The sequence below is a fragment of the Equus caballus genome, chromosome 13 (genome assembly GCF_041296265.1).
Source record: "Equus caballus isolate H_3958 breed thoroughbred chromosome 13, TB-T2T, whole genome shotgun sequence".
Lineage (NCBI taxonomy): Eukaryota > Metazoa > Chordata > Mammalia > Perissodactyla > Equidae > Equus > Equus caballus.
This window is the reverse complement of record NC_091696.1, coordinates 838,078-860,792: the sequence shown is the minus strand read 5'-3', so window position 1 is coordinate 860,792 and position 22,715 is coordinate 838,078. Positions and strand designations below refer to the sequence as shown.

Below are 22,715 nucleotides of genomic sequence, written 5' to 3'. Positions count from 1 at the left end.
CAGACGGCTAATTTCGCTGGTTTTCCTTCAGACTTCGGCCCGCCTCCGCCCTCCACCTCCGACCTGGAGCTGACCGCTCATCCGAATTTACAGCGTCCTTGTGGACGCGTCTCCACCGCACTTGAACACCTTCGCAAACGCACTGTGTCGGTGACATTTAAACACTGCACACGGTTTTTAAATTACAGCATTTATGATTCATATAAATGTATGACGTTTGAGACGAATCCCTGCGGACCCCGACAGGCCTCGTCCGCCCGGTTAAGTCCAGGAGCCCCGCACCGGGTCGCCCAGCCCCACGCACCGGCAGGAGCCCCACAGCCCACACGTGGGAGCGTTGCCGGGCAACCGGCGGCTCCAGTGCCCAGCGGCGCCCAGAGATGACGCCACCGGCCCGCGCCCGGGATGGCCCCGCCCCCTCGCGGCCGCCGCTTGCCGTTGGCCGGCGGGGAGACGGAGGCGGGCCTCGGCCAATGGGCGGTGCCGCTCCGGAGGGCGGGACCGTGTTACCGGGGCGCCGCGCCTGCCGGAAGCCGGCGTCTGCGACTACGCGCAGGTAGGCGAGGGCGGCTGGTCGCGGGGCGGTCCCCACGTGGGTGCGCGGGCGGGCGGCGTGCGGGGGCGGCCGGAGGGACGGGCGGCTGGCCCGGCGGTCCTGGGGGCGGCCTGCGGGGCGCGCGGGGACTGGGGGCCTCCGCTGCCCCGGGCCTCAGTCCGGCGCGTTTGTTCCCCGCGCCCCTTCTCTGAGGAGCGTCCCCGGGGTCCCTCCTGAGTGTCCGCGCGGCCCGGGCGCGGGCGGCAGATGCGGCCTCTGATCCGGTGCGCTCGTGCTCCGCGGGGGGAGACCGAGTGAAGGAGCGAGGACCGCGGGGAGGATAAAGCAGGACAGGGCTGGCGGAGCGAGCCGCGCTGGTGCCAGGAGAGCAGCCCGGGTGGAGGGGGCGTGGGTGCGGGGACCAGCCGGGGGCGTGGCGGCCGAGCCGAGCGAACGCGGGAGAGGAGAGCGAGGAGGGCGGGGCGGCCACGTGGGGTCTGCGGGCCTGGCTTCTCCGAGTGAAGCGGGAAAGCCTAGGGAAGTTTTCCAGCCGAGATCAGAGGTAACTCGATTTAGGTATTTCAGAAGTCGTTCTGGATGCGATGTTGGAAAGGGGCTGCAGGGCGGGACGAACCAGGGTACTAATGGCAGACGAAGTGAAAGGTGGCCGAATTCTGGATGCGTGTTGGCGATATGGCCAGCGGGGTATATTGGTGGGTTGGATGGTGTGTGAGAAAGTGGAGTTGTGGGTGACGCCATGGTTTTCAGCTTGAGCTAAAATCTCCCATTTCACCAGATGACCATTTGTTGGGAGAAGGGACACTGCAGGGAGCTCAGGTTTGTGGAGGATGATCTGGAGTTGTGGTGTGACGTGTTCAGTTTGAGATGGCGCGCGCGCGCCTGTGTGTGTGTGTGTGTTTGTGATCTATGTGCGGTAAGGTTGAGTTGCCAATGTAGTATTGCAGTTTAGGGAGAGGTTTGGAAGTTCTCAGTGTGCAGTTGGTATTTAAAGCCACAAGGCAGTTGGGATCCCGGAGAGGGTGAGAATAGGTAGGCAGCTGAGCACTAAGCCTGGGGTCCTTCAGTCTGCGGAGGCCAGTGAGGTGAAGAGGTAGGAAAAGCAGGAGAGTGTGGTGTCTGTCTCCGGAGCCGACAGAAAAAAAGCGTCTCAGGAAAGGAGGCAGCATCAACTGGCGGATGTTGCCGTTCATTAGGTCAGATAAGATGAGCACTGAGCATCAGCCGTGGTGAAAAATTAATAGGAAGCGGGAAGGGGGTTGGGCCCTGTGGAACTGTCTGGGTTTGTTAACCAGCCTTTTGGAAGTTAGGCTCCTACCCTCCCACGGAGGCTGGAAGACACCTGTCTTCAGGTGTTGGCTTTTGGCAGCCTTGAGTTTTCTCAGGGGGCTGGGGTCATCGTAGGGATGCGGCCTTGAGCCCTTAGAAACTGTGTTAGGGTTTTGTTCAAGTCTCTGTAGGCCAAGGCTGAGGCCTAGTGGCGAGAGGGCTCAGAGGAACCTGAGTAGAGTTAGTCACGGAGAGAGTCCTTGTCCCTCACACATGGGTGTCATTGGTGGTCTTGATAAGGACAGTTTTGCTAGAGAGGTTGGACGAAAGCCTGATGGAGGAGGGTACAAGACAGAATGGGAGGAGAGGAGATAGAGACAGTACAAAGAGGCAGGTCTTGAGGATTTTGCTGCAGAAGTAGCAGAAATGGGGTGTCCATTGAACATGTGGAATGAGAGAGTTTTTAAGATGTGGGCACTTGGAGTTGATTCAGGGGAAGGAAAGAAGGAATAATGCAGGAGGGGTGTGGCTTGGAGTGATGTCCTGGAGTGGGCAGGGGATGGAACCCAGCGCACAAGTAGAGGGTTTGGCCCTGGTGGGAGTGGGGACCATTTTCCGCTGTAACAAGAGAGAAGGGGCGGTGGGGAGATGTGGGAGCCTGTGGGAGTCGAGTGATGAGGAGTTAGTGTCCTCTCCTGAGAACGGAGAAGGGCGAGGAGGTGCTGGAGGTTTGGGTGATCAGGAGAAGTGAAAGAATGAACCGGTCAGTGGTCTGGGGGAGTGGCTGGAGTCAGAAAGTGGGGTGGGGTTGCTGGGCATTGCTGGAGATCCCCCCTGAGGTGAGGGGTTTTCAGTTTAAAGTGAGACTAGTCATCCTGGTCCTGGGCTGTCTCACCCAGGGAGGAGCATATACCAGAGGAGAGATTTCGCCACGCGAGTACCATGAAGGGAGTTGAGAGTGTGCGAGGGCCAGATTATAATGGTGGACCATGGGAATTAAGTTGTGGGAGTGGGAACGTGAGAGCAGTGAGGGACACTGAAACGTGTGGGGTCAGTGGGTTGCAGGTCTGGGTGAGGTTGAAGGATTATTGGACCCCAGGGTGCCGAGAGGTGGTAGCTGGAAAGATGGGAGGTGGGCTTGGTGAGTGAGATGCTTGGTTATTGTAGTAATAGGGTTGGAGCTTGGCCCTGGAAGGGATGGGGTGGGGAGGCAGTGGGGACGGGTAGCAGGAGAGCAGAAGCTGGCGCCGTTCGTCTAAGCGGGCGAGTCAGAGCTCGGAGTTGTCCTGGATCAAGTGGACGGGAGCAAAGCCACAGTCCTGGCGCAGGAACTGGGATTCCGCTCCTGGACCCCTTGGACTGACATCCCGGACGGTTGTGGATTGTGAGGCCCAGACCCTCCTTCACGGGGGCCTTTGCCCCGGGAGTTGGGCAGTGCCCTTGCCTGTCACCTGCTGAGGGACCTCGGATGCACTGGGTGCGAGGGGACGTCAGGGGCTACAGGTGGTATTTTCGGATTTAAGAAGAGGGTTTTTTCCCTGTAGGCTGACGTACTTTTTTAAGGTCGTCTGGAGTTTCTTTTCAGCCCCAGAGCCCTGGCAGCCTCCGCCTGCTGGTACTGACTTGTCCTGATCCGTGACCGCAGGCCAGCCCGGTAGCGGAGGGTTTCCTCGTCTGTGTCTGACCCGGGCTGTCCGCTTTCTGTTGGTGGGGGTAGTTATTTGCTTCCCTGAACACTTTAGAGCTGGTATCTTAAAATAAGTTTTTTTTCCTTTTCCTGTAGAAATCACCGAACAGTATAAGGGAAAAAAATAAACGTTCTTATCATTGTACCCTCTAAAGTGTTAATACTTCACTGTATTTCCTTTGTGCGTGTTTGTGTGTGATTTTTCTTACGAAACGAGGGTCGTCTTGTGTACGCGTCGATTTACACCCTGCCTTTCAGTGGACGTTGCGCTGTGAGCGCGCACTGACGTCCTCTGAGGGCACAGGTGTGTGTGCTGGGGCGTGTTCCTCTCTCGATTGCCTCCTCTGGTAGGTGTGCCTGAGTCCCCTCATCTGTGTGCGTCCCTCAGGGGTCACGAGAAGTTGAGTTAATTTAGGTAAAGCTTAGGGCAGGGCCTGGCACGTGGCAAGCTCTAGAGAAATGCTGATTTACTGGTAATTATTATGATTAGCTTTCTTAACAGGCCCACCCCCTCCAAATCCTCATCCTCCCAAATATAGGGAAGACTTAGGGTGGCTTTGCTTTATAGACATTAATCTGAGTCACTAGGTTTTTTGCAGAAAGGCTTGTAAGGAAAAAGAAATAAAGAGTCTTGGTGGTTTCTGACATGGTGACGTCAGGCCACCTGCAGACGGCTGACACGCAGGGTCAAGTCAGTGACGGTCTTGGTGTAAATGTGTGTACGACTTTAATGGCACAAATATGGTTTCCTGCACCAATCGTGTCAGCGAATGTGTTTTTCCCTTTGTTTGTTTGTTTCTTTTTAAAACAGGACTTGAGGAAGCTGGAGAACACTTGTTAGCTGTGGATGTGCCAGATGCTCTCCACACGTAATTTCATGTCCTCCTCACAGCCACTCTGTGAAATAGGTTCATCTGTAAGAAAAAAAGAGGAAAAACAGTACTGGGGCATTGTATTCTTAGATTTATGACACATAATTTGAGAGAGATCAGAGTGTTTTTTTGGTTTGTTTTTTAGTATATTCACAGGGTTGTGTGACCGTCACCGCAACCTAATTTCAGAACATTTGCTTCTCCCGAAAGAGACCCTGTGCCTATCAGCAGTCACTCCTCACTCCTTCCCCCGCTCCCAGCCCTAAGCAGACACTCTTCTACTTTTCTGTGCCTATAATCTACTTCTTCTGGACATTTCACATAAATGGAATTGCACAACCTGGAGCATTTTGTGTGTGGCATCTTTCGTGCAGCATAATGTTTTCAAGGTTCATCCACGTTGTAGCAGGTGTCAGTGCTGCCGTCCTTTTTATGGCTGCATTGTATTTCACTGCATGTGTTTATCCATTCCTCCATCGATGGACATTTAGGTTGTTTCCACCTTTTGGATAATATGACTAATGCTGCTATGAACATCAGTGTTCAGGTTTTTATGTGTGGATATGTGCATTTTGTTGAGTAGATGTCTAAGGGTTGAATTGTTAGGTCACATGATAGCATGTTTAACTTTTGGAGCAAGTGTTAGACTGTTTTACATGCAGCTGCACCGTTTTATATCCTACCAGCAGTGGATGAGGGTTCCAGTTTCTCCACATCTTCACCAACATTTACTATTATCTGTCTTTTTGATTGTAGCCGTCCTAGTGAGTGTGAAGTGGTGTGTCATTTGATTTGCATTTCCCTAATGACGAATGATGTTGAGCATCTTTTTTTTTCATTGCCATTATTTTTCTCTTCCATCTCTTGATTTTTTTTTATTGAGGTCATAATAGTTTATAATATTGTGAAATTTTGGTTGTACATTACTATTTGTCGGTCACCATATGAGTGTGTCCCTTCACCCCTTGTGCCCACCCTTCAACCCCCTTCCCCCTGGTAACCACTAAACTGTTGTCTTTGTCCATAAGTTTATCTTCCACAAATGAGGGAAGTCATATGGTGTTTGTCTTTCTCTCTCTGACTTATTTCACTTATAATACCCTCAAGGTCCATCTGTGTTGTTGCAAATGGGACAATTTTTTGTCCTTTTTTATGGCTGAGTAGTATTCCATTGTATATATATACCACATCTTCTTTATCCAATCATCAGTGGATGGGAACTTGGGTTGCTTCCATGTCTTGGCTACTGTGAATAATGCTCCAGTGAACATAGGGGTGCATGGGTCATTTGAATTGTTGATTCCAAATTCTTTGGAAATACTCAGTGGTAGGATAGCTGGGTTGTATGGTATTTCTATTTTTAATTTTTTGAGAAATCTCCATACTGTTTTCCACAGTGGCTGTACCAGTTTGCATTCACACCGGCAGTGGATGAGGGTTCCCTTTTCTCCACATTCCCTCCAACATTTGTTGTTTTTTGTCTTGGTGATTATAGCCATTCTGACAGGTGTAAGATGATGTCTCAGTGTAGTTTTGGTTTGCATTTCCCTGAGGATTATGATGTTGAACTTCTTTTCATGTGCTTATTGGCCATCTGTATATCTTCTTTCAAAAAATGTTCATATCCTCTGCCCACTCTTTGATTGAGTTGTTTTTTTTGTTGTTGAGTTGTGTGAATCCTTTATATATTATGAAGATTAAGCCCTTGTCAGATATAGGATTTGCAAATATTTTCTCTCAGTTGCTGGGTTATCTTTTCGTTTTGATCCTGATTTCCTTTGCCTTGCAGAAGCTCTTTACTCTGATGTAGTCCCACTTGTTTTATTTTTTCTTTTGTTTCCCTAGTCTGAGAAGACATGGTATTTGAAAAGATTCTTTTAACACTGATGTCAAAGAGTGTACTGCCTGTATTTTCTTCTAGAAGTTTTATGGTTTCAGGTCTTACCTTCAAGTCTGTGGTCCATTTTGAGTCTATTTTTGTGTGTGGTGTAAGACAATGGTCTACCTACATTCTTTTACATGTGGCTGTCCAGTTTTCCCAGCACCATTTATTGAAGACACTTTTTTTTTCTCCATTGTATGTTCTTGGCTCTTTTTTCGAAGATGAGCTGTCTGTAGAGATGTGTGGTTTTATTTCTGGGCTCTCTGTTTTGTTTTAGTGATCTGAGTGTCTGTTTTTGTGCCAGAACCATGCTGTTTTGATCACTATGGTTTAGTTAAGTGTTTACTAAGCTGATTGATAGCTGCCTTTTCTGAATATTGCCTACCTATTCATCTCCTTGCTCAGGGCTTTGTAGCTGCTTTCCTATTTTTTTTTTTTTTTTTCAGGAATGAGGGCCTTCTTGAGGATTTCTTGTGGGGGGGTCTTGTGGTGATGAACTCCCTCAGCTTTTGTTTATCTGGGAAAGTTTTTATTTCTCCATCATATCTGAAGGATATTTTCACTGGATAGTATTTTCTTGGCAGAAAGTTTTTGTCTTTCAGGACTTTGAATATATCATTCTGCTCTCCTAGCCTGTGAGGTCTCCACTGAGAAATCTGCTGAAAGCCTGATAGGGGTTCCTTTGTTGGTTATCTTCTTCTGCCCTGCTGCCCTTAATATTTTCTCTTTGTCATTGACTTTTGCCAGCTTCACTACTATCTGCCTTGCAGTAGGTCTTTTTACACTGATGTAGTTAGGAGATCTGTTGGCTTCGTTCACTCGTAATTCCAGCTCTTTCCCCAGATTTGGGAAGTTCTCCACTATTATTTCTTTGAACAAGCTTTCTGCTCCGTTCTCCTTCTCTTCTCCTTCTGAATACCTATAGTCCTTATGTTTCACTTCCTAACTCAGTCAGATATTTCTTTGAGCGTTTCTTCATTTCTTTTTAGTCTGAGTTCTCTGTTCTCATCCCTCTGAAGCATTTCTGTATTCCTGGCCTCTGAATTGCTAGTTCGATCCTCCACAATGTCAGCTGTGTTGTTTAGGGAATGCAGATTTTTCTTTATCTTGTCCATTGTGTTTTTCATCTCCAACAGTTCTGATTGGTTCTTCTTTATAGTTTCTATCTCTTTTATGAAGATGCTCCTGAACTCGTTGAATTGTCTTTCTGTATTTTCTTGTAACACATTGAGTTTTTTAATGATAGCTGTTTTGAATTCTTTCTCATTTAGGTTATGAATTTCTGTACCTTCAGGGTTGATTTCTGGGTACATGTCATTTTCCTTCTGGTCTGGAGATTTAATATATTTTTTCATATTGCTTGACAGCGTGGATTTTTGCCTCCGCATAGTGATATTATCTGGTTGCAGCTTCCACCTGCCACCACTGGGTGGGGATCAGGTGCTGTGTGTCCTGGGCCTGGCACCATCCACGGCTCCCTAGCTCCAGCCCCTGACTCCTTTTCTGTCTGTGTGGCGCTCTGGCTGATCGCTGTGCTGGAGCGCTGGGCAGGGGGAGGAGTGCCTTCTATCACCTGCTGCCTCCCCAGCTGCTGACTCCTTTTCCCTCTGTGTGATGCTCCGGCTGATTGCAGGGCTGGAGTGCAGGGCGGAGGAGGGGCACTCTCTTTCTCCTGCGCGATCCTGGGTGTTCTCCCTGGGTCCTCACTAACTGCTCTCCTGGGGTGCCAGCTTGATGAAGACACCCCTGCACCAGCCCAGTCACCTCTGTGTGGGGGGCTTTCCCATGGGCTGTGAGGAAACTCAGAGAGTGATGTTCTTGTGGAGGGGCGCCCCTCCCCCCTTTCCTCTCAGCCCACGCAGGGTCCCAGGGTCCCTGCCGGCGGGCAGAGGAAAGTCCCCCTTACCACCTTGCACTTCCCCCAGGGGGTCCAGCCCCACCACCTGCAGACGTGCGGCTGTGTGGGTCTCCCAGATGTCTTTTGTGTTGTGTGAATGTCCTCTGTTGGACTGTGGGTGTCCTTCTGGTTGCATTTAGAGGGGAGAGCTCACCCCACCATGATGCTGACCTCACTCCTCCGTTGAGCCTCTTTTCACGTGCTTATTGACCATTTGTGTATCTTCTTTGGAGAAATACGTTCAGATCCTTTGCCCATTTTGAGATGGGGTTATCTGTCTTTTTTTGTTGAGTTGTAAGACTTCTTCACACATTTTCCATACAAGTCTCTTGTCAGATACATGATTAGCAAATATTTTCTCCAATTCTGCAGGTTCTCTTTTTACTTTCTTGCTGGCATGATTTTCAGCACAAAATTTTTAATTTTTACAGGTCCAATTTATCTGTTTTTCTTTTCACTGCTGATGCTTTTGGTGTCATAGCTAAGAAACTGTTGCCTGACACAAGGTCATGGAGACTTACTCCTATGTGATCTTGTGAGTTTTATAGTTTTAGCTCTTACTTTTAGGTTTTTGACCCATTTTGAGTTAATATTTGTGTATGCTATGAGGCAGGACTCCAGACTCATTCTTTTGCATGTGGACATCTGGTTGTCCCAGTACCTTTTGTTAAAAAGACTGTTCTTTTCCACTAAATCGTCTTGGCATGCTTGTTGATAATCACTTGACCGTAAATGTAAGGAAGTGTCGTTTTCTGTGACAAACGTTCATTGTCTCAGTTATGAGTCACCATCTCGTAGAAGTATTTAGAGAAACCTTTTTATTATATGGAAAATTCTCACCCCCTTTTAGCAAATAGACTTACTGATTAAACTTTTTAATGATAACTTACAGAATGAATATAGATTTAACTTCACTTTTATGGTAATCGATATGTAAATATTTGCTAGACTTTTCTTATTTCTTCAACCAGGTAATTGGCTGGCAGAGTCCTTTGCCTTTTCAAAGGCCCTGTGTCAACAGCCTCTCATTCTTTCGCGATTTCTTATTACTCTGCTAATTGAAATTTGTAGCCTCTGGCTTTGGATACTTTTTTTAGTTAAGGCTTAATTAAAGAATGTGGAGCCCGGAGTGTTCTGATTCCACGATAGTAATATTCTTTCAGTGTGCGGTAATCAGTCACAGCCCCAGACGGGGCGGGGGCGCCCCCCACGCTGGCCCTGGGTCCTCCTGGGTGCGGCCCCGTGATTGTTTGGCGTGGTCTCCGGCACAGCGTGATAGCCCAGGTTCGCGTACGCTTTCCTTGCCGCAGACGGGCGATCTTAGGAGCTCTGGCTCTTTGGTTCTGAGAATGGCGTTTAGACCCACATGCGGCCCTAGGTGTTCTCACTGCGGCTGGGCCCTCTGCACGTGATCACCTCTGGAGTCGCCGTCTCCCGCAGCCCGTTCCCGCTGTGCTCTGTTCTTGCATGGCACTTACCACCTTCTGGCATGGTGTACGTTCGTCTTTCCCCGTGAGACTGTGAGCTGCGCGTGGCCAGGTGTTCTGGACCGCCTGGTGCAGCGCGCGCAGCTCCTGGCACACGGTCAGCACTCTGCGGGTGGCGACAGGGGGTGTATCTGGAGTGAAATTGCCGGCTGGCAGGGCGTGTGCGTGCTTAATCCCACCGGCTAACACTTGCATGTAATTTTTCCTGTTTGTGCCTGTGGGAACAGTTTTGCTTTGTGGGGAAGTTTGCATCTCAGCAAGTCCGTTCATGGTGAGGGGGCGCCTGGGTGAGAGGACGTGCCCAGGACACAGCATCAGTGGGCCTGCCTCCTTCACCCGCCGGCCTTGCCCCTCAGGACATTCTGTGGCTCAGGGCCTTTGCACCTGCTGTTCCTCCTGCATTGCCTGCACTTCCCCCAGCTCTTCACATGGCTGCTCCCTCTGTCCTTCACTGGCCTCTTAGAGGCCGCCTGACACTCCCGTCACCCCACTCACTTTATTCCGGTTTATTTTCTTGGTAGCGTTTCTCCCCACTCACTTTATTCCGGTTTATTTTCTTGGTAGCATTTCTCCCCACTCACTTTATTCTGGTTTATTTTCTTGGTAGCATTTCTCTCCGTGTGTAAAAGGGTTTACTCGTTTCCTTAAATAGTCCCGTCTTCCCCACTAGAAGGGAAGTTCCTCGAGATCGAGGCTCTTGTCTGTCACTTGTTCGCTCTGTGTCAGCATCCAGCACGGGCCTGGCACCGAGGTGGCTCTCAGTAAATGGTTGTCGAATGAATGAGCTGCGTTTCTGAACGTCCGCTAGTGGAGTCCGGAGTGAACTCTGGTGTCGAGCGAAGAAGGCGCTGGTTCGTGTCCCCGTGCCCACAGACGCAGCCCTCAGCAGCACGTCTGAAATTCAGAAAGGTACACACACCACGTAATGCAAGTATGTGTCGTACATATAAAGTGAAACCTGGAGTATGGAGGGCGAAGCCACCGGAGTTGAGGATAAATAAGAGGACATACGTTTCTGTAATTTGTTAGAGTAAAAACTGATATTAGGAGGCCTTGTAAATAGAGTTTTAAAGGACTAGTATTTGTAAAAGCCTTCATTTTTTTTTCAAGTATAAAACATTGAAAAAAGCAATATATCTGAGCTGTAAAAATGTAGAAAGTCCCTTGTAATCCCACCCCTAAATATAAATAAAAGTTTTGTTTATATGCGTCAGACTTTTTCGTATATATATATATGTTGCTTTCTCTATTATTGTTGTTATTTTCAGTATTTTCTTAAAACAATAACATGGGGCCGGCCCTGTGGCCTGGTGGTTAAAGTTCTACGCGCTCTGCTTTGGCAGCCCAGGTTCACAAGTTCGGATCCCGGTTGTGGACCTACACACTGCTCATCAAGCCATGTGGCGGCATCCCACATACAAAATAGAGAAGATTGGCACAGATGTTAGCTCAGGGCAAATCTTCCTCAGCAAAAAACAAAAACAAAATTATATACTACTACTCGTAGTATTCTGTATTTTCTATTCTCTATCTGCAATACTGTCTCATTTGTTTTAATTACTGAATGGGATGCATTTTGTTGGTTTATTCTGATTTACTTATTTAATCCTTTATTGAAACGTGATTGGATGGTTTCTGCTAAAAACACGTGTAATGAAAAGCAGGACGTATATGTTTGCACGTGCTGGTTGTTAAATTATTGTCTCAGCTCCAAAAGCACGTTTTACGCGCTGCTTCATGATGCTCACGTTACAGCTTCTGGGGCTGCGCCAGATACGTTTCCACATCAGCTCCTTTTTAGGCTCCATCCGGAGGGGCGAGCAGCGGGGACTGGAAGCTGGTGGGGGTGGGTGGGGGTGAGGCCGATGGGGAGTGGGCAGCAGGGCTTCTTCCTGCTCTAGCTGCCCGCCAGCCGCCTGGCAGTAGCCTTCACTGCAGCAGCAGGAGCTGGTCCAGTTCCCACGTCTCCATCCAGGAATCAGCCAGACTCCTCCCTCAGAGGTCCCCCCTCAGACGACGTCCTCCCTCAGAGGTCCCCCCTCACGACGTCCTCCCTCAGAGGTCCCCCCTCACGACATCCTCCCTCAGAGGTTCCCCTTCAGAAGACGTCCTCCCTCAGAGTTCCCCCTCACGACGTCCTCCCTCAGAGGGCCCCCCTCAGACGACGTCCTCCCTCAGAGGGCCCCCCTCACGACGTCCTCCCTCAGAGGTCCCCCCTCAGAGGGCCCCCCTCAGATGACGTCCTCCCTCAGAGGTCCCCCCTCAGACGACGTCCTCCCTCAGACGACGTCCTCCCTCAGAGGTCCCCCTTAGACGACGTCCTCCCTCAGACGACGTCCTCCCTCAGAGGTCCCCCTTAGACGACGTCCTCCCTCAGACGACGTCCTCCCTCAGAGGTCCCCCTCACGACGTCCTCCCTCAGAGGTCCCCCCTCACGACGTCCTCCCTCAGAGGTCCCCCCTCAGACGACGTCCTCCCTCAGAGGGCCCCCTCAGACGACGTCCTCCCTCAGAGGTGCCCCCTCAGACGACGTCCTCCCTCAGAGGTCCCCCCTCAGACGACGTCCTCCCTCAGAGGTCCCCCTCACGACGTCCTCCCTCAGAGGTCCCCCCTCACGACGTCCTCCCTCAGAGGTCCCCCCTCAGACGACGTCCTCCCTCAGAGGGCCCCCTCAGACGACGTCCTCCCTCAGAGGTGCCCCCTCAGACGACGTCCTCCCTCAGAGGTCCCCCCTCAGACGACGTCCTCCCTCAGAGGTCCCCCCTCAGACGACGTCCTCCCTCAGAGTTCCCCCTCACGACGTCCTCCCTCAGAGTTCCCCCCTCAGACGACGTCCTCCCTCAGAGTTCCCCCTCACGATGTCCTCCCTCAGAGGTCCCCCCTCAGACGACGTCCTCCCTCAGAGTTCCCCCTCACGACGTCCTCCCTCAGAGTTCCCCCCTCAGACGACGTCCTCCCTCAGAGGTCCCCCCTCAGATGACGTCCTCCCTCAGAGGTTCCCCTTCAGAAGACGTCCTCCCTCAGAGGTTCCCCTTCAGACGACATCCTCCCTCAGAGTTCCCCCTCACGACGTCCTCCCTCAGAGGTCCCCCCTCAGACACGTCCTCCCTCAGAGGTCCCCCTGAGATGACGTCCTCCCTCAGAGGTCCCCCTGAGACGACGTCCTTCCTCAGAGTTCCCCCTCACGATGTCCCCCCTCAGAGGTCCCCCCTCAGACGACGTCCTCCCTCAGACGACATCCTCCCTCAGAGTTCCCCCTCACGACGTCCTCCCTCAGAGGTCCCCCTGAGACGACGTCCTTCCTCAGAGTTCCCCCTCACGATGTCCCCCCTCAGAGGTCCCCCCTCAGACGATGTCCTCCCTCAGACGACATCCTCCCTCAGAGTTCCCCCTCACGACGTCCTCCCTCAGAGGTCCCCCCTCAGACGACGTCCTCCCTCAGAGGTCCCCCCTCAGGCAACGTCCTCCCTCATGGGTCCCCCCTCAGACGACGTCCTCCCTCAGAGGTTCCCCTTCAGAAGACGTCCTCCCTCAGAGGTCCCCCCTCAGACGACATCCTCCCTCAGAGGTCCCCCTGAGACGACGTCCTTCCTCAGAGGTCCCCCCTCAGACGACGTCCTCCCTCAGAGTTCCCCCTCACGACATCCTCCCTCAGAGTTCCCCCCTCAGACGACATCCTCCCTCAGAGTTCCCCCTCACGACGTCCTCCCTCAGAGGTCCCCCCTCAGACGACATCCTCCCTCAGAGTTCCCCCTCACGATGTCCCCCCTAAGAGGTCCCCCCTCAGACGACGTCCTCCCTCAGGTGACATCCTCCCTTAGAGGTCCCCCTCAGACCGTCCTCTCTCAGAGGTCCCCCCTCAAATGACATCCTCCTTCACAGGTCCCCCCTCAGATGACATCCTCCCTCAGACATTTCCCCTCAGAGGTCCCCCCTCAAACATCCTTCCTCAGAGGTCCCCCCTCAGACAACGTCCTCCCTCAGAGGTCCCCCCTCAGAGGTGCCCCCTCAGGCGACGTTCCCCCTCTGAGGTCCCCCTCAGACGACGTCATCCCTCAGACATCCTCAGAGCTCCTTCCTTCAGACATCCTCCCTCAGACATCCCCCCTCTGATGTCCTCCCTCGGAGGTCCCAGCAGCGGCGGGAGCCGGTGCCCCCTCAGAGGCGGAGGGCCCTCCACCCTGACCCCTGTGACACGCTTCCCGGTTCTGGTTCCTCAGGCCTTTCTCTTGGTGCCCCCATCGCAGAGTCCCACAAAGGAGCTTGGTTTTAGAATTCAGGGGCTTTGCTGTTCTTACACGTGAAGGTGTAGGTACTTCTGTGCCTGAGAAAGTAGACAGAATCAGGTGCTTCTTGGGTCTTGCGTCATTCATCTTACGTGGCTCCAGTTGGTGCTTTTCCTCAGTCCAAGGAGGCCATCCCCGACTCATCACGGTCCCCTCCACCTGTGGGTGACGAACGCCCTTAGTGACAGGGCGCGTGACGGTCATCCACAGCCGGTGTAGTGCCGCAGCTTCCCTGCTGGATGGGGAAGTGTGAGTTAGTCCGTAACAGTAGAAAATAAAAACCCAAGATATTCAACGATTAGGGAATAGACAAATTTTTGTAATTTTCGCTTTTGGAAAATTTTGATACTGTCATTAAAAGTGGTATTTCTCTTAATCTGAAAAAGCGTTGCGTTCGTGTTTAGTTAGAAACACAGAATGTATAAATCCATGTATGGTTGCAGCTGTGTTACAACACTCAGAAGAAGACAGAAAGGAAATTCACCAAAATGTTAAACTGGTTGTCCGTAGCTCATAAATCTAGGGGATTTGACTTTCTTTTCACTTTATATATTATCCATATTTTCTGAAATACCTTTGTATTTGCTTTAAAATGGGAGAGTACCCTCCCCTCTTCGTTTAAAAATATTCTGTGGGCTAAGACCCTTTATTTCCTATGTCTTTAGCAATTTACTTTGTCTGTTGCAGGATGGCAAAACAGAAGAGAAAAGTTACCGAAGTGACGGGGAAAAAGAACAAAAAGCTGAAGGTGTCCGCGCGAGAGACCCCGCTGGCACCTGAAGGCGCGCCGGGCGGGGAGGACACGCGCCCCGAGGTAGGCGCACGGGTCGCGTTGGCCTCGCCTTGTTTGCTGACTGGGAGGGAGGACGGGGCGGTCAGGCTGCTGGCGTCTGTCTGGGTGGAGCAGAGGCTGACCCAGGTTACACGTGGACACACCCAGCGCCTTTGAAAAGTGATCATAGGAGAAATAGGAATTTCGGTAAATTTTGGGTAGGAACACCATGACTGCCTTGCTGCAGCCACCAGATGCACAGCCTGCGGTTTTGGGTGCCACGTTTTCAGGGCGGTTTTGACGGACTCGATTGGCCCGTTGGAGGCACTGGATGGCGAGGGCTGGAGCCGGGCTGCTGAGCTGCGCTCTGAGGAACGGGGGTGGCACAGCGTGTGCAGAGGGCGAGGTGCCCTTCCCTCGATGATGCGTGGCGCGTGGCCTGGGACTCTGTATCTAAGAATTCACACCGAAAAATGTTCATATCTAGCATAACGTAATCTGCCACCGAAATATGGATATGCATTTAGAGTTGTTTTCACAACCACCAAGTTCTGAGTGTTAAAATTTTTCTTCTCTATGGAGCTGTCTTTCCAGTTCCCAGCGTGCATTACAGTAGAGTACATTACAAATTTTGACAAAGTATTCAACATAACTAGAACGTGACTAGGCACGCGTCCCGCAGTGATGTGGCGGGGCGCTCCGTGCTCCCGCACCTGTGGATGAAGGTTGCTGGTTATGGGGTGGGAGAGGGTTTAGGGTGATTTTATCCCGTTTCTCATGTCCAGCTGTATGGACTGAGTAACCTTATTCACATAAATAGAGGAACGAGGATGGAAGTTTTGTTGTGCAACTACTTAATTCCTTGAACTCTGAGACCGTCGTGTGATTCTTTGGCATGTGTTATCAAAATTGACTTTTAAAGATCTACCGATAAATGGCGACTTGATTACGTTCTTCAGATCGTTCCGGAAGAAAGAATTGGAAGCGGCCTGACTGCTCAGGGATTTGTTGCTGGCTCGTTACGCTGGTGCACCTGTACAGCAGCCGTATCCCAGACTGTGCCTTCGCTTGGTGCCCTGACGTTTTTATGCCCCCGGGCAGTGTGCCCTAGTAAGATTCGGGGTGCCGGTAGCCCTTCTTTCATAAAGTGGGGAGAGGGCCGCTGTGCAGGGGGAGAGAGGAGGGGAGAGCCCGCCTGACACCCGGCCGGCTCCTTGACTGCAGGCCCCTCAAAGCGTTTTCTCAGAGCCGTTTCCAGCAGGAGTGCCCGTAGCGTCAGGGCCCCCCGGAATGGGTTCCCCGAGACTAGCTGTGCTGTGCACACCTTGCAAAGTCCCGGCGTCCCTCATGGTCTGTGTGCCCCGTTTGATGACTGCTGGTCCAGCTCGCTCCAGGACTCCATGCCGTGCAGTGCGGCAGCTCCACGCTCGTGGGAGACGGCGTGGACTGTTGGTCCCTCTGTGGCGCTGGCAGGAGAGGAGCCGTGGGACGGATGGAGCAGGTGCAGGGTGTGTGCAGAGAAGGCGCTCAGCTGTGTCTGGGCCATCTCTCAGCTGCCATCACCGAGGTGTGGGTGAGGAAGCCAGGCCGGCACCCGGGACCCCCACTTGTCCTGGGTGCCCCACTCCCTGGGTTCTCTTTGGCAGCTCATTTGAGCACAAGGCACCTTTCCTCTCTGTGCAGACGTCCCGCGGTTGACGTGTCGCCTCACCGATTCGTGTTATCCTCGAATTCTCCACCACCTGAGCCCCCGTTATGTCTGCTCCTTTTGGTTTGCAGATCCCAGATGGAAACAGGATTTTTAGGGCTATTCAGGCTCCCGTTCAGTGGTCCGGCTCACCCCAACTCCTACAGAACCTCAGTTACACATGACCCTCCTGAGCTGTTTTAGGACACTTTGCGGCTTTGTCCAGACTCCCTCCTCCAGTTTCTTTACAGTGAACTCCACACCGTCACCTTGGCGATTTTTAATTTTGTCCTAAAGTGTCCAGCTTTCCGTTTTTCTGGTCTCTGCTTGCTGGCAGCTGGTCACTGGCAGGACCCACAGACGGTGTGGATTTCTGGTAACCATCAGTGTGGGATAGCCTTCTCCTGAAGTCAGGACTGATATTCTTTTCGTTAAATTCAGGTAGTTTAAAGAGTTTGTGAGTGTTTTCCGTTATGAAAGTGTGTGTTGATTAAGAGAAATTTGGAAAACAAAAGCAGAGAGAAGAAGGCCTTTGGGTGAGTTCCCTTCCGGTCTCTCTCCTGATGCCTGGGTTTTGTTTGGTTGGTGACATCGTGGACAGTTCCCGGTGGAGGCACGTGCACTTTTTTAGTTTTCCGGCCACAGGGGTGCTGAGGGGCGGGAGGCGGGCCTTGGAGCGCCCCCGGAGCCTCTGCAGGCAGCGCGGGGACGGTGCCCAGCGCGGGGAGGCCCAGCGGCCCGGGCGCGGAGCCCCGACCGGCCAGCAGGGGCCGCAGCCCTCCTCCGGGAGGCAGCCGGCGGGTTGGTTTTCCTGACGACTCGGGGCCGCGCGTTTCAAGCCCTTGGAGGGTTTTCGGGTTGGTCTCTGAGTCGGTGCTGCGCTAGGGGCTTGTGTCCTGAGGACCCCTTCTCGGGTGGCGGGGCCGGTCTCCCGAGGACAGGGAGCCTCTTCCTCGAGTGCACATCCTGCTCTCTGCTCATAAAAATATTTCTTCCCTCGCTCACTCGCTCGCTCTCTGGTTCTCATGGGAAATCCTGAAAAGGGGTGCAGGCATTTTTTAAGGAAAGAACGTTGAACGCCGCACCTAATTTTAAGGGGGGGTGGGCCGACGAGGCCTGGAGGGCACATCCCTCTCTCGGGAGCTTGTGGAAAAGTACTGTGCTGTCCCCCACCGCCCCCCGGGCTCTGGGACGAACCTCCGGCATCCACATGGAGAGTGGAGAAGCCTCTGTCCCCGCTGGGGCCACTGTGTTGTCCTCCCGGAAATGTCCGTCTGGGGAGGCCTGCGGGTCCCGGTGGGGTCACTTCCCACAGCACAAGCGCCTTGAGCCTGCGCCAGGAGCGCTGAAGTGTCCCTGAGTGACGACACTCCAGCGCCCCGGGCAGTCTCTGCAGAGTTCAGTTCCCACTCAGCCGCCCGCCCGCCCGGGGCTGTGTGCTCAGCTCCCTGCCAGCTCCCCCTGCCCCGCCCCTGGCAGATGGCACAGCGGCCCCCCTTGCCTTTGTCTGGACGTGTGAAGCCATTGGTGCTGCTCCAGGAGGTTCGCGCCCCCCCTGTGTGCACCCAGCCCACCAGCTCATTCACCTGTGGGCCCTTGCAGGCCTGGACCGGTGGAGAAGACTGGTGGGTGCTGTCCCCGAGGCAGAAGGTGCCCCCTGTGCCGTCCTCAGTGTTGGGGCGACTGTCCTGTCTGGCCAGCTGCTGGTCTTGGAGGACCCAGCGCCTGCCCCCCTCCCCCTCCCTCCGTCCTGCGAGGTGGGGGTCCATGAGGCTGGGGCGGGCTTGTGCATCCTCCCTCCCCTGAGGATGCTGCCGTGGCCCCAGGGGTCTGAGGTCGCCATATCTCTGCCTGTTTCTAGCTTCTTGGGACCCTCCCCGGGAGCCTGCACTGAGGCTGTCCCAGTCTGTCTTCAGGTGGTTTCTCGAGGGTTAGGTCTTAGATAACGTCCGCGGGCATTTGAGTGGCGGAGGGGCGGGGCCGCGGTGTTGGCTCTGCGTCCCGCCTGTCCCTTCCTCGCCCTCGCTGACGAGGAACTTGGCGTTTCTCTTTCTGTCCCAGACGCTGAGACGCACAAGGGGGAGACGGTGTCAAGACAGCTGTCACACCACAGCCAGTGGGGTGTCTGCAGGCTCTGGAGGGCACCTCGGGGGAGCTGGCTGCCTCTCTGCTGCTGTAAATACGACCCTGGCTGCCTGGCGACGGGGTGGGGCGGGCCGGGGTGCAGCGGGCCCCCTCCTAGTCCCCTGCGGCCTGCAGAACTCCTCTCACCACGTCCCGTCGAGAAGAATCCCTTAGGTTTGCAAAGCACTTTTCTGTTTACAAAAGCACCTCCACGCTGGATTCCCCGCAGCCCTGAGATGCCGGGGGGCCGAGGTGCAGGTGCCATGCCAGCTTCACCGCGAGCCGACCAGAGAGGCGGGGTCGGCCGCACGGTCACCTGGCCAGCTGGTGACGGAGAAGAGACTCACACCTGGGTTCCTGGTCTCTGTACCTTTCTGAGCACACAGAGGCTGTCACCTGCCCCGAGTCCCTTGGTGTCGCTGGGCTGGGGGTCGTCTGGGCGTGGGTGGCTCAGCTGTGTGTGGTGTCCACGTTGCCAAGCACCATGTAGGGACCGTGCCAGCTCTGTTTTGGCATCTGCTCTCAGCACTGTGGATGCTGATGGTGTTGATGGAGAGACCGCGGATGTGTGGGCCAGACTGTCCTGCCATAGGAGTGACAGTCTGGAGTGCACAGTGACAGGGAGCCTCCGAAGGAGAGGAACCCTTTTTTCCTTCAGGATATGCTGTGTGCTGTCCCTAAGCTGCTCAGTCCCCAAGTCCCCCGTGTAGCCTCGTGCTCCCCGAGTGTTTTCAGGGCTTTGCTGAAACGTGGCCAGTGGATGGCGGGGCTGCAGGAGGCCAGTGCTTTGCGTGGCCAGCTCTCCCAGGGTCACGGAGGCTGTTCCTATGGAGAGGAAGCCACGCTACTCAGTATGGACCGTTATTGTTTTTCCTCCCGTTGTCATCTTGGAAATCAGATACGAATTACATGGGCATTACGCCCACGAGCGCTTTATAAAACCATCAAATGAGGCTGTGAGCTTTATGGCCTTGAGAATTTGCTCAGAGCCAAAATACTTCATCCCAATGGTATTTTGCCTCAAGAAATATGACTGGTCCAGCAGCGGATTTTTTTTCTCGTTAAATTGGTAGGGGTGAGGGGTCGCTGATCTCTGCAGACAGCTCCCTGGGAGCCTGAATTGTTTTCTTAGCAGAAATTCCCTCTGCCACTGTTTTTGTTTCTTCCTTTGTGGCTACTGAATGCTGGGTTGTCAAGTAACTGGAGTTATAACTGATAGGCTCGTGCGGCTGAGAGGGGTTCAAGCCCTGAGTAGCCATCTCACGTACAGGAGACCTGAGACCAGAGACGCCAGCGACCCCCCTGAGCCCGTGCTGTTGGTAGGAGGCCCGGGGCCCCTCTTCTGTCTCTGTCTTCGCTGGCTCTCTTCTTGCCTCTGCCATCTTCGTTCCTTTTCAAGGCTGAGTAATAGCCCACTGGGTTTATCATACGTTTGTTTCTGTTTCCACCAGTTCTTGGACATTTGGGTTGTCTCCAGTTTGGGGCTCTTATGAATAGGCTGTGAACATTTGTGTACAAGGCTCTGCGTTTTCATTTCTCTTGGACTGGGATGGATTGTACGGGAAGCACGTGTTTACTTTTTAAGAAATTGCTAAGTGGGGCCGGCCCTGTGGCCAAGTGGTTGGGTTTATGCGCTCTGCTTGGGTGGCCCAGAGTTTGCTGGTTCGGATCCTGGGTGTGGACATGGCAACACTCATTGGGCCACGCTGAGGCGGTGTCCCACACAGCACAGCCAGAAGGACCCCCAACTAAAATATACAACTACGTACTGGGGGCCTTTGGGGAGGAGAAGAAGAAAAAAGAAGATTGGCAGCAGATGTCAGCTCAGGCACCAGTCTTTAAAAAAAGAACCTGCTAAGCTGTTTCCCAAAGTGGCTGCACCCTTGTGCATTCCCACCAGCAGCTGAGGGTTCCAGGTGCTCCAGCTGTTTGTCAACACTTGGTATTGTCAGTGTTTTTAATTGTGGCCACTGCCGTGGGTGTGGTCGTGTCTTATTGTCTGTGTGGTTTTTAAGAACAGCCCGTTGAGGTATAAGTGGCTGAGAGTAGCCGTACGTGTTTCAGTCATCATTTCTTGCATTTCCTCTGGGCATCTCCCTGATGCCTAATGGTGAGCGTCTCTCATGCCTTTTGGCCGCTTGTGCGTTATCTTTGGTGAAGTGTCTGTTCAGCTCTGTTCCCCATGTTCACAGGCTTGTTTTCTCATTATTGAGTTTTGTGGGTTTGCTGTATGTTCTGGATACAAGTCCTTTATCAGATTTTTGTTTCATACGTATATTTTCTCCCAGTCATGTGGTCTTTGCATTTTCTCCACAGGGGCTTTCAAAGAGCACAAGTTTTGAATTTTGAGAAAGTCCAATTTATCAATTTTTCTTTCATGGTTTGTACTATTTGTGAACGTGCCGTTTCGAGTCTCTGTGTCCTGGAGCTGCCTCACTCGTTTTAACTCCTACGTAACATTCCACTGATGGGCGTACTCGGTTCGTGCAGCATCCTTGTTAACGGGCAGTTACCTCGCTGCCAGCATTTGCCCAGGAAGTGGTGCCAGTGTCGGTGTGCATCAATGTGTGACTGTTTTTCCAGGAGACACGCCCAGCAATGCAATGGCAGGTTGGGGGGTCTGTACGTCAAAGTTTAATACCTCCGGCCTGAAAGGCCCCCAGTGTTCGTTTCCTCCGTTGCGGCCCGCACTGCTGTTAGGCGTCTGCTGTTTTCGCTGATCTGGTGGGCAAAGAGTAGTCCTGGTTTTCGTTTAGACTTTCCTGATCACTAGTGTAGCCGAGACAGTTTACATTTTTTATTAAGCGTTTATCTTTCTCTCATGAATTTCCTCATCGCATCTTTTACCTATTTTTCTGTTGAATTAGTTGCCTTTTAAAGGATTTTTCTTGTGCATATACAGCATGTACTTTGTCCAGGTTTGTTTCTTGTCTTTTGACTTGATGATGGCAGACGGCTCTGTCACTCTTTCTCTTGATGGTGTCTGTTTTTGTTTTTGTTTTTCCTTAAATTCTTCTCTCTTCCACAATTAAGTATAAACATGTTTTCTTATATGTTTTTCTCTAAATTTTGTAGTTTTGATTTTTATATATATTTTAACTGATTGAAATTTATATTTGTGTTTTATGTGAGGTGGAATCTGACTTCATTGTTTTCTAAAAGAAAGATGCAGTTGTCCCATCTCATTTCTTGAACATGCTATCCTTTTAAAAAATTTTAGTCCTTCTCTAAATTTTCTGGGGTCCGCCTTCTATTCTACCAAGTGATCTGTTTTTCTCTTTTTGTGTACGGTGCTTTAAAAATATTTATGTTTTGATTAGGTAATGCAGGACGTGATACAAAATTCAAAAGAAACCAAAGGTAACATCAGGCAGCCCCCGGCAGCCCCCCGCAGCCCCGTTCTCCACTGGAGCAGACTCCTACCTCTTTCTTAGCTTTCCTCCCACTTTTCTAGGTTTCTTATGTCCCTTTCCAGAGATCTTTCTGTGCATGTGCACATCTGTCTGTGTGCACATGTGTGCGAGTCTGTGTGTTTACACAAATGATAGCGTGCTGTTCTGCACCTTACTCTTCTTTACTTAATATATATTTTGGAGAACCTCCCACATTAAAGAGAAGCCTAGTCTCTCTCTCTCTCTCTCTTTTTTTTTTTTTTTTTGGTAGCTTTTGTTGAGATACACAGATCGAAAAGTGCACCCATGACAAGGGCACAGTTGGTTGAATTTCACAAAGTGACGTGCCAGCGTTACCAGATCAGTCAGTGGAAGCCACCGGTCCCCACGAGAAGCCGCTGCCCCTCCCAGTCCCTCCCTTTCCCGATGGCTCCCCCATCCTGGCACGTCTAACGCCATAGATTCACGTTGCCTGTTTTTGGACTTTACATAAGCGAAACCGTTCCCTGTGTTACCTTTCTCATCAGATAACTTCAGATTTACAGGGAAGTTACAGGGTGGACAGAGCGTTTCTGTAGATGGTGGAGCCCCCACTGCTCTGTGCTCCCGCCCCGGGCTCCCTGAGATGCATTCGTCACAGCCGGTGGCTGAGGTTGGGGCATCGGAGTTCACACTTCACCTCAGTGACCGTAGTGTTTTCCTAATGTCCTTTTCCTGTTCTGGAGCCCACCCAGGGTCCGCATGACATTGACTCGTCCTGTCTCCCGGCCTCCTCTGGCTGTGACAGGCTCACGGTCCTTTCCTCTT

The 22,715-nt window shown here is 52.2% G+C and overlaps 1 protein-coding gene across 3 annotated transcripts in view; it reads left to right on the top strand.

Moving 5' to 3' along the window:
- Positions 1 to 419: 419 nt before the first annotated feature.
- C13H7orf50 (chromosome 13 C7orf50 homolog) overlaps positions 420 to 22,715 on the top strand; it is a 149,394-nt gene continuing 127,098 nt past the window's right edge. Inside the window, exons 1-2 of one of the 3 annotated variants that reach the window (XM_023655087.2) lie at positions 420 to 556; positions 14,621 to 14,747. In XM_023655087.2, the coding sequence (XP_023510855.2) occupies positions 474 to 556; positions 14,621 to 14,747 (210 nt within the window). In that variant the 5' untranslated portion in view covers positions 420 to 473. Of the gene's footprint in view, positions 557 to 8,299; positions 10,557 to 14,620; positions 14,748 to 19,673; positions 19,836 to 22,715 lie in introns of those variants that run through there. The other 2 variants (XM_070231346.1, XM_070231345.1) reach the window with 2 other exon arrangements.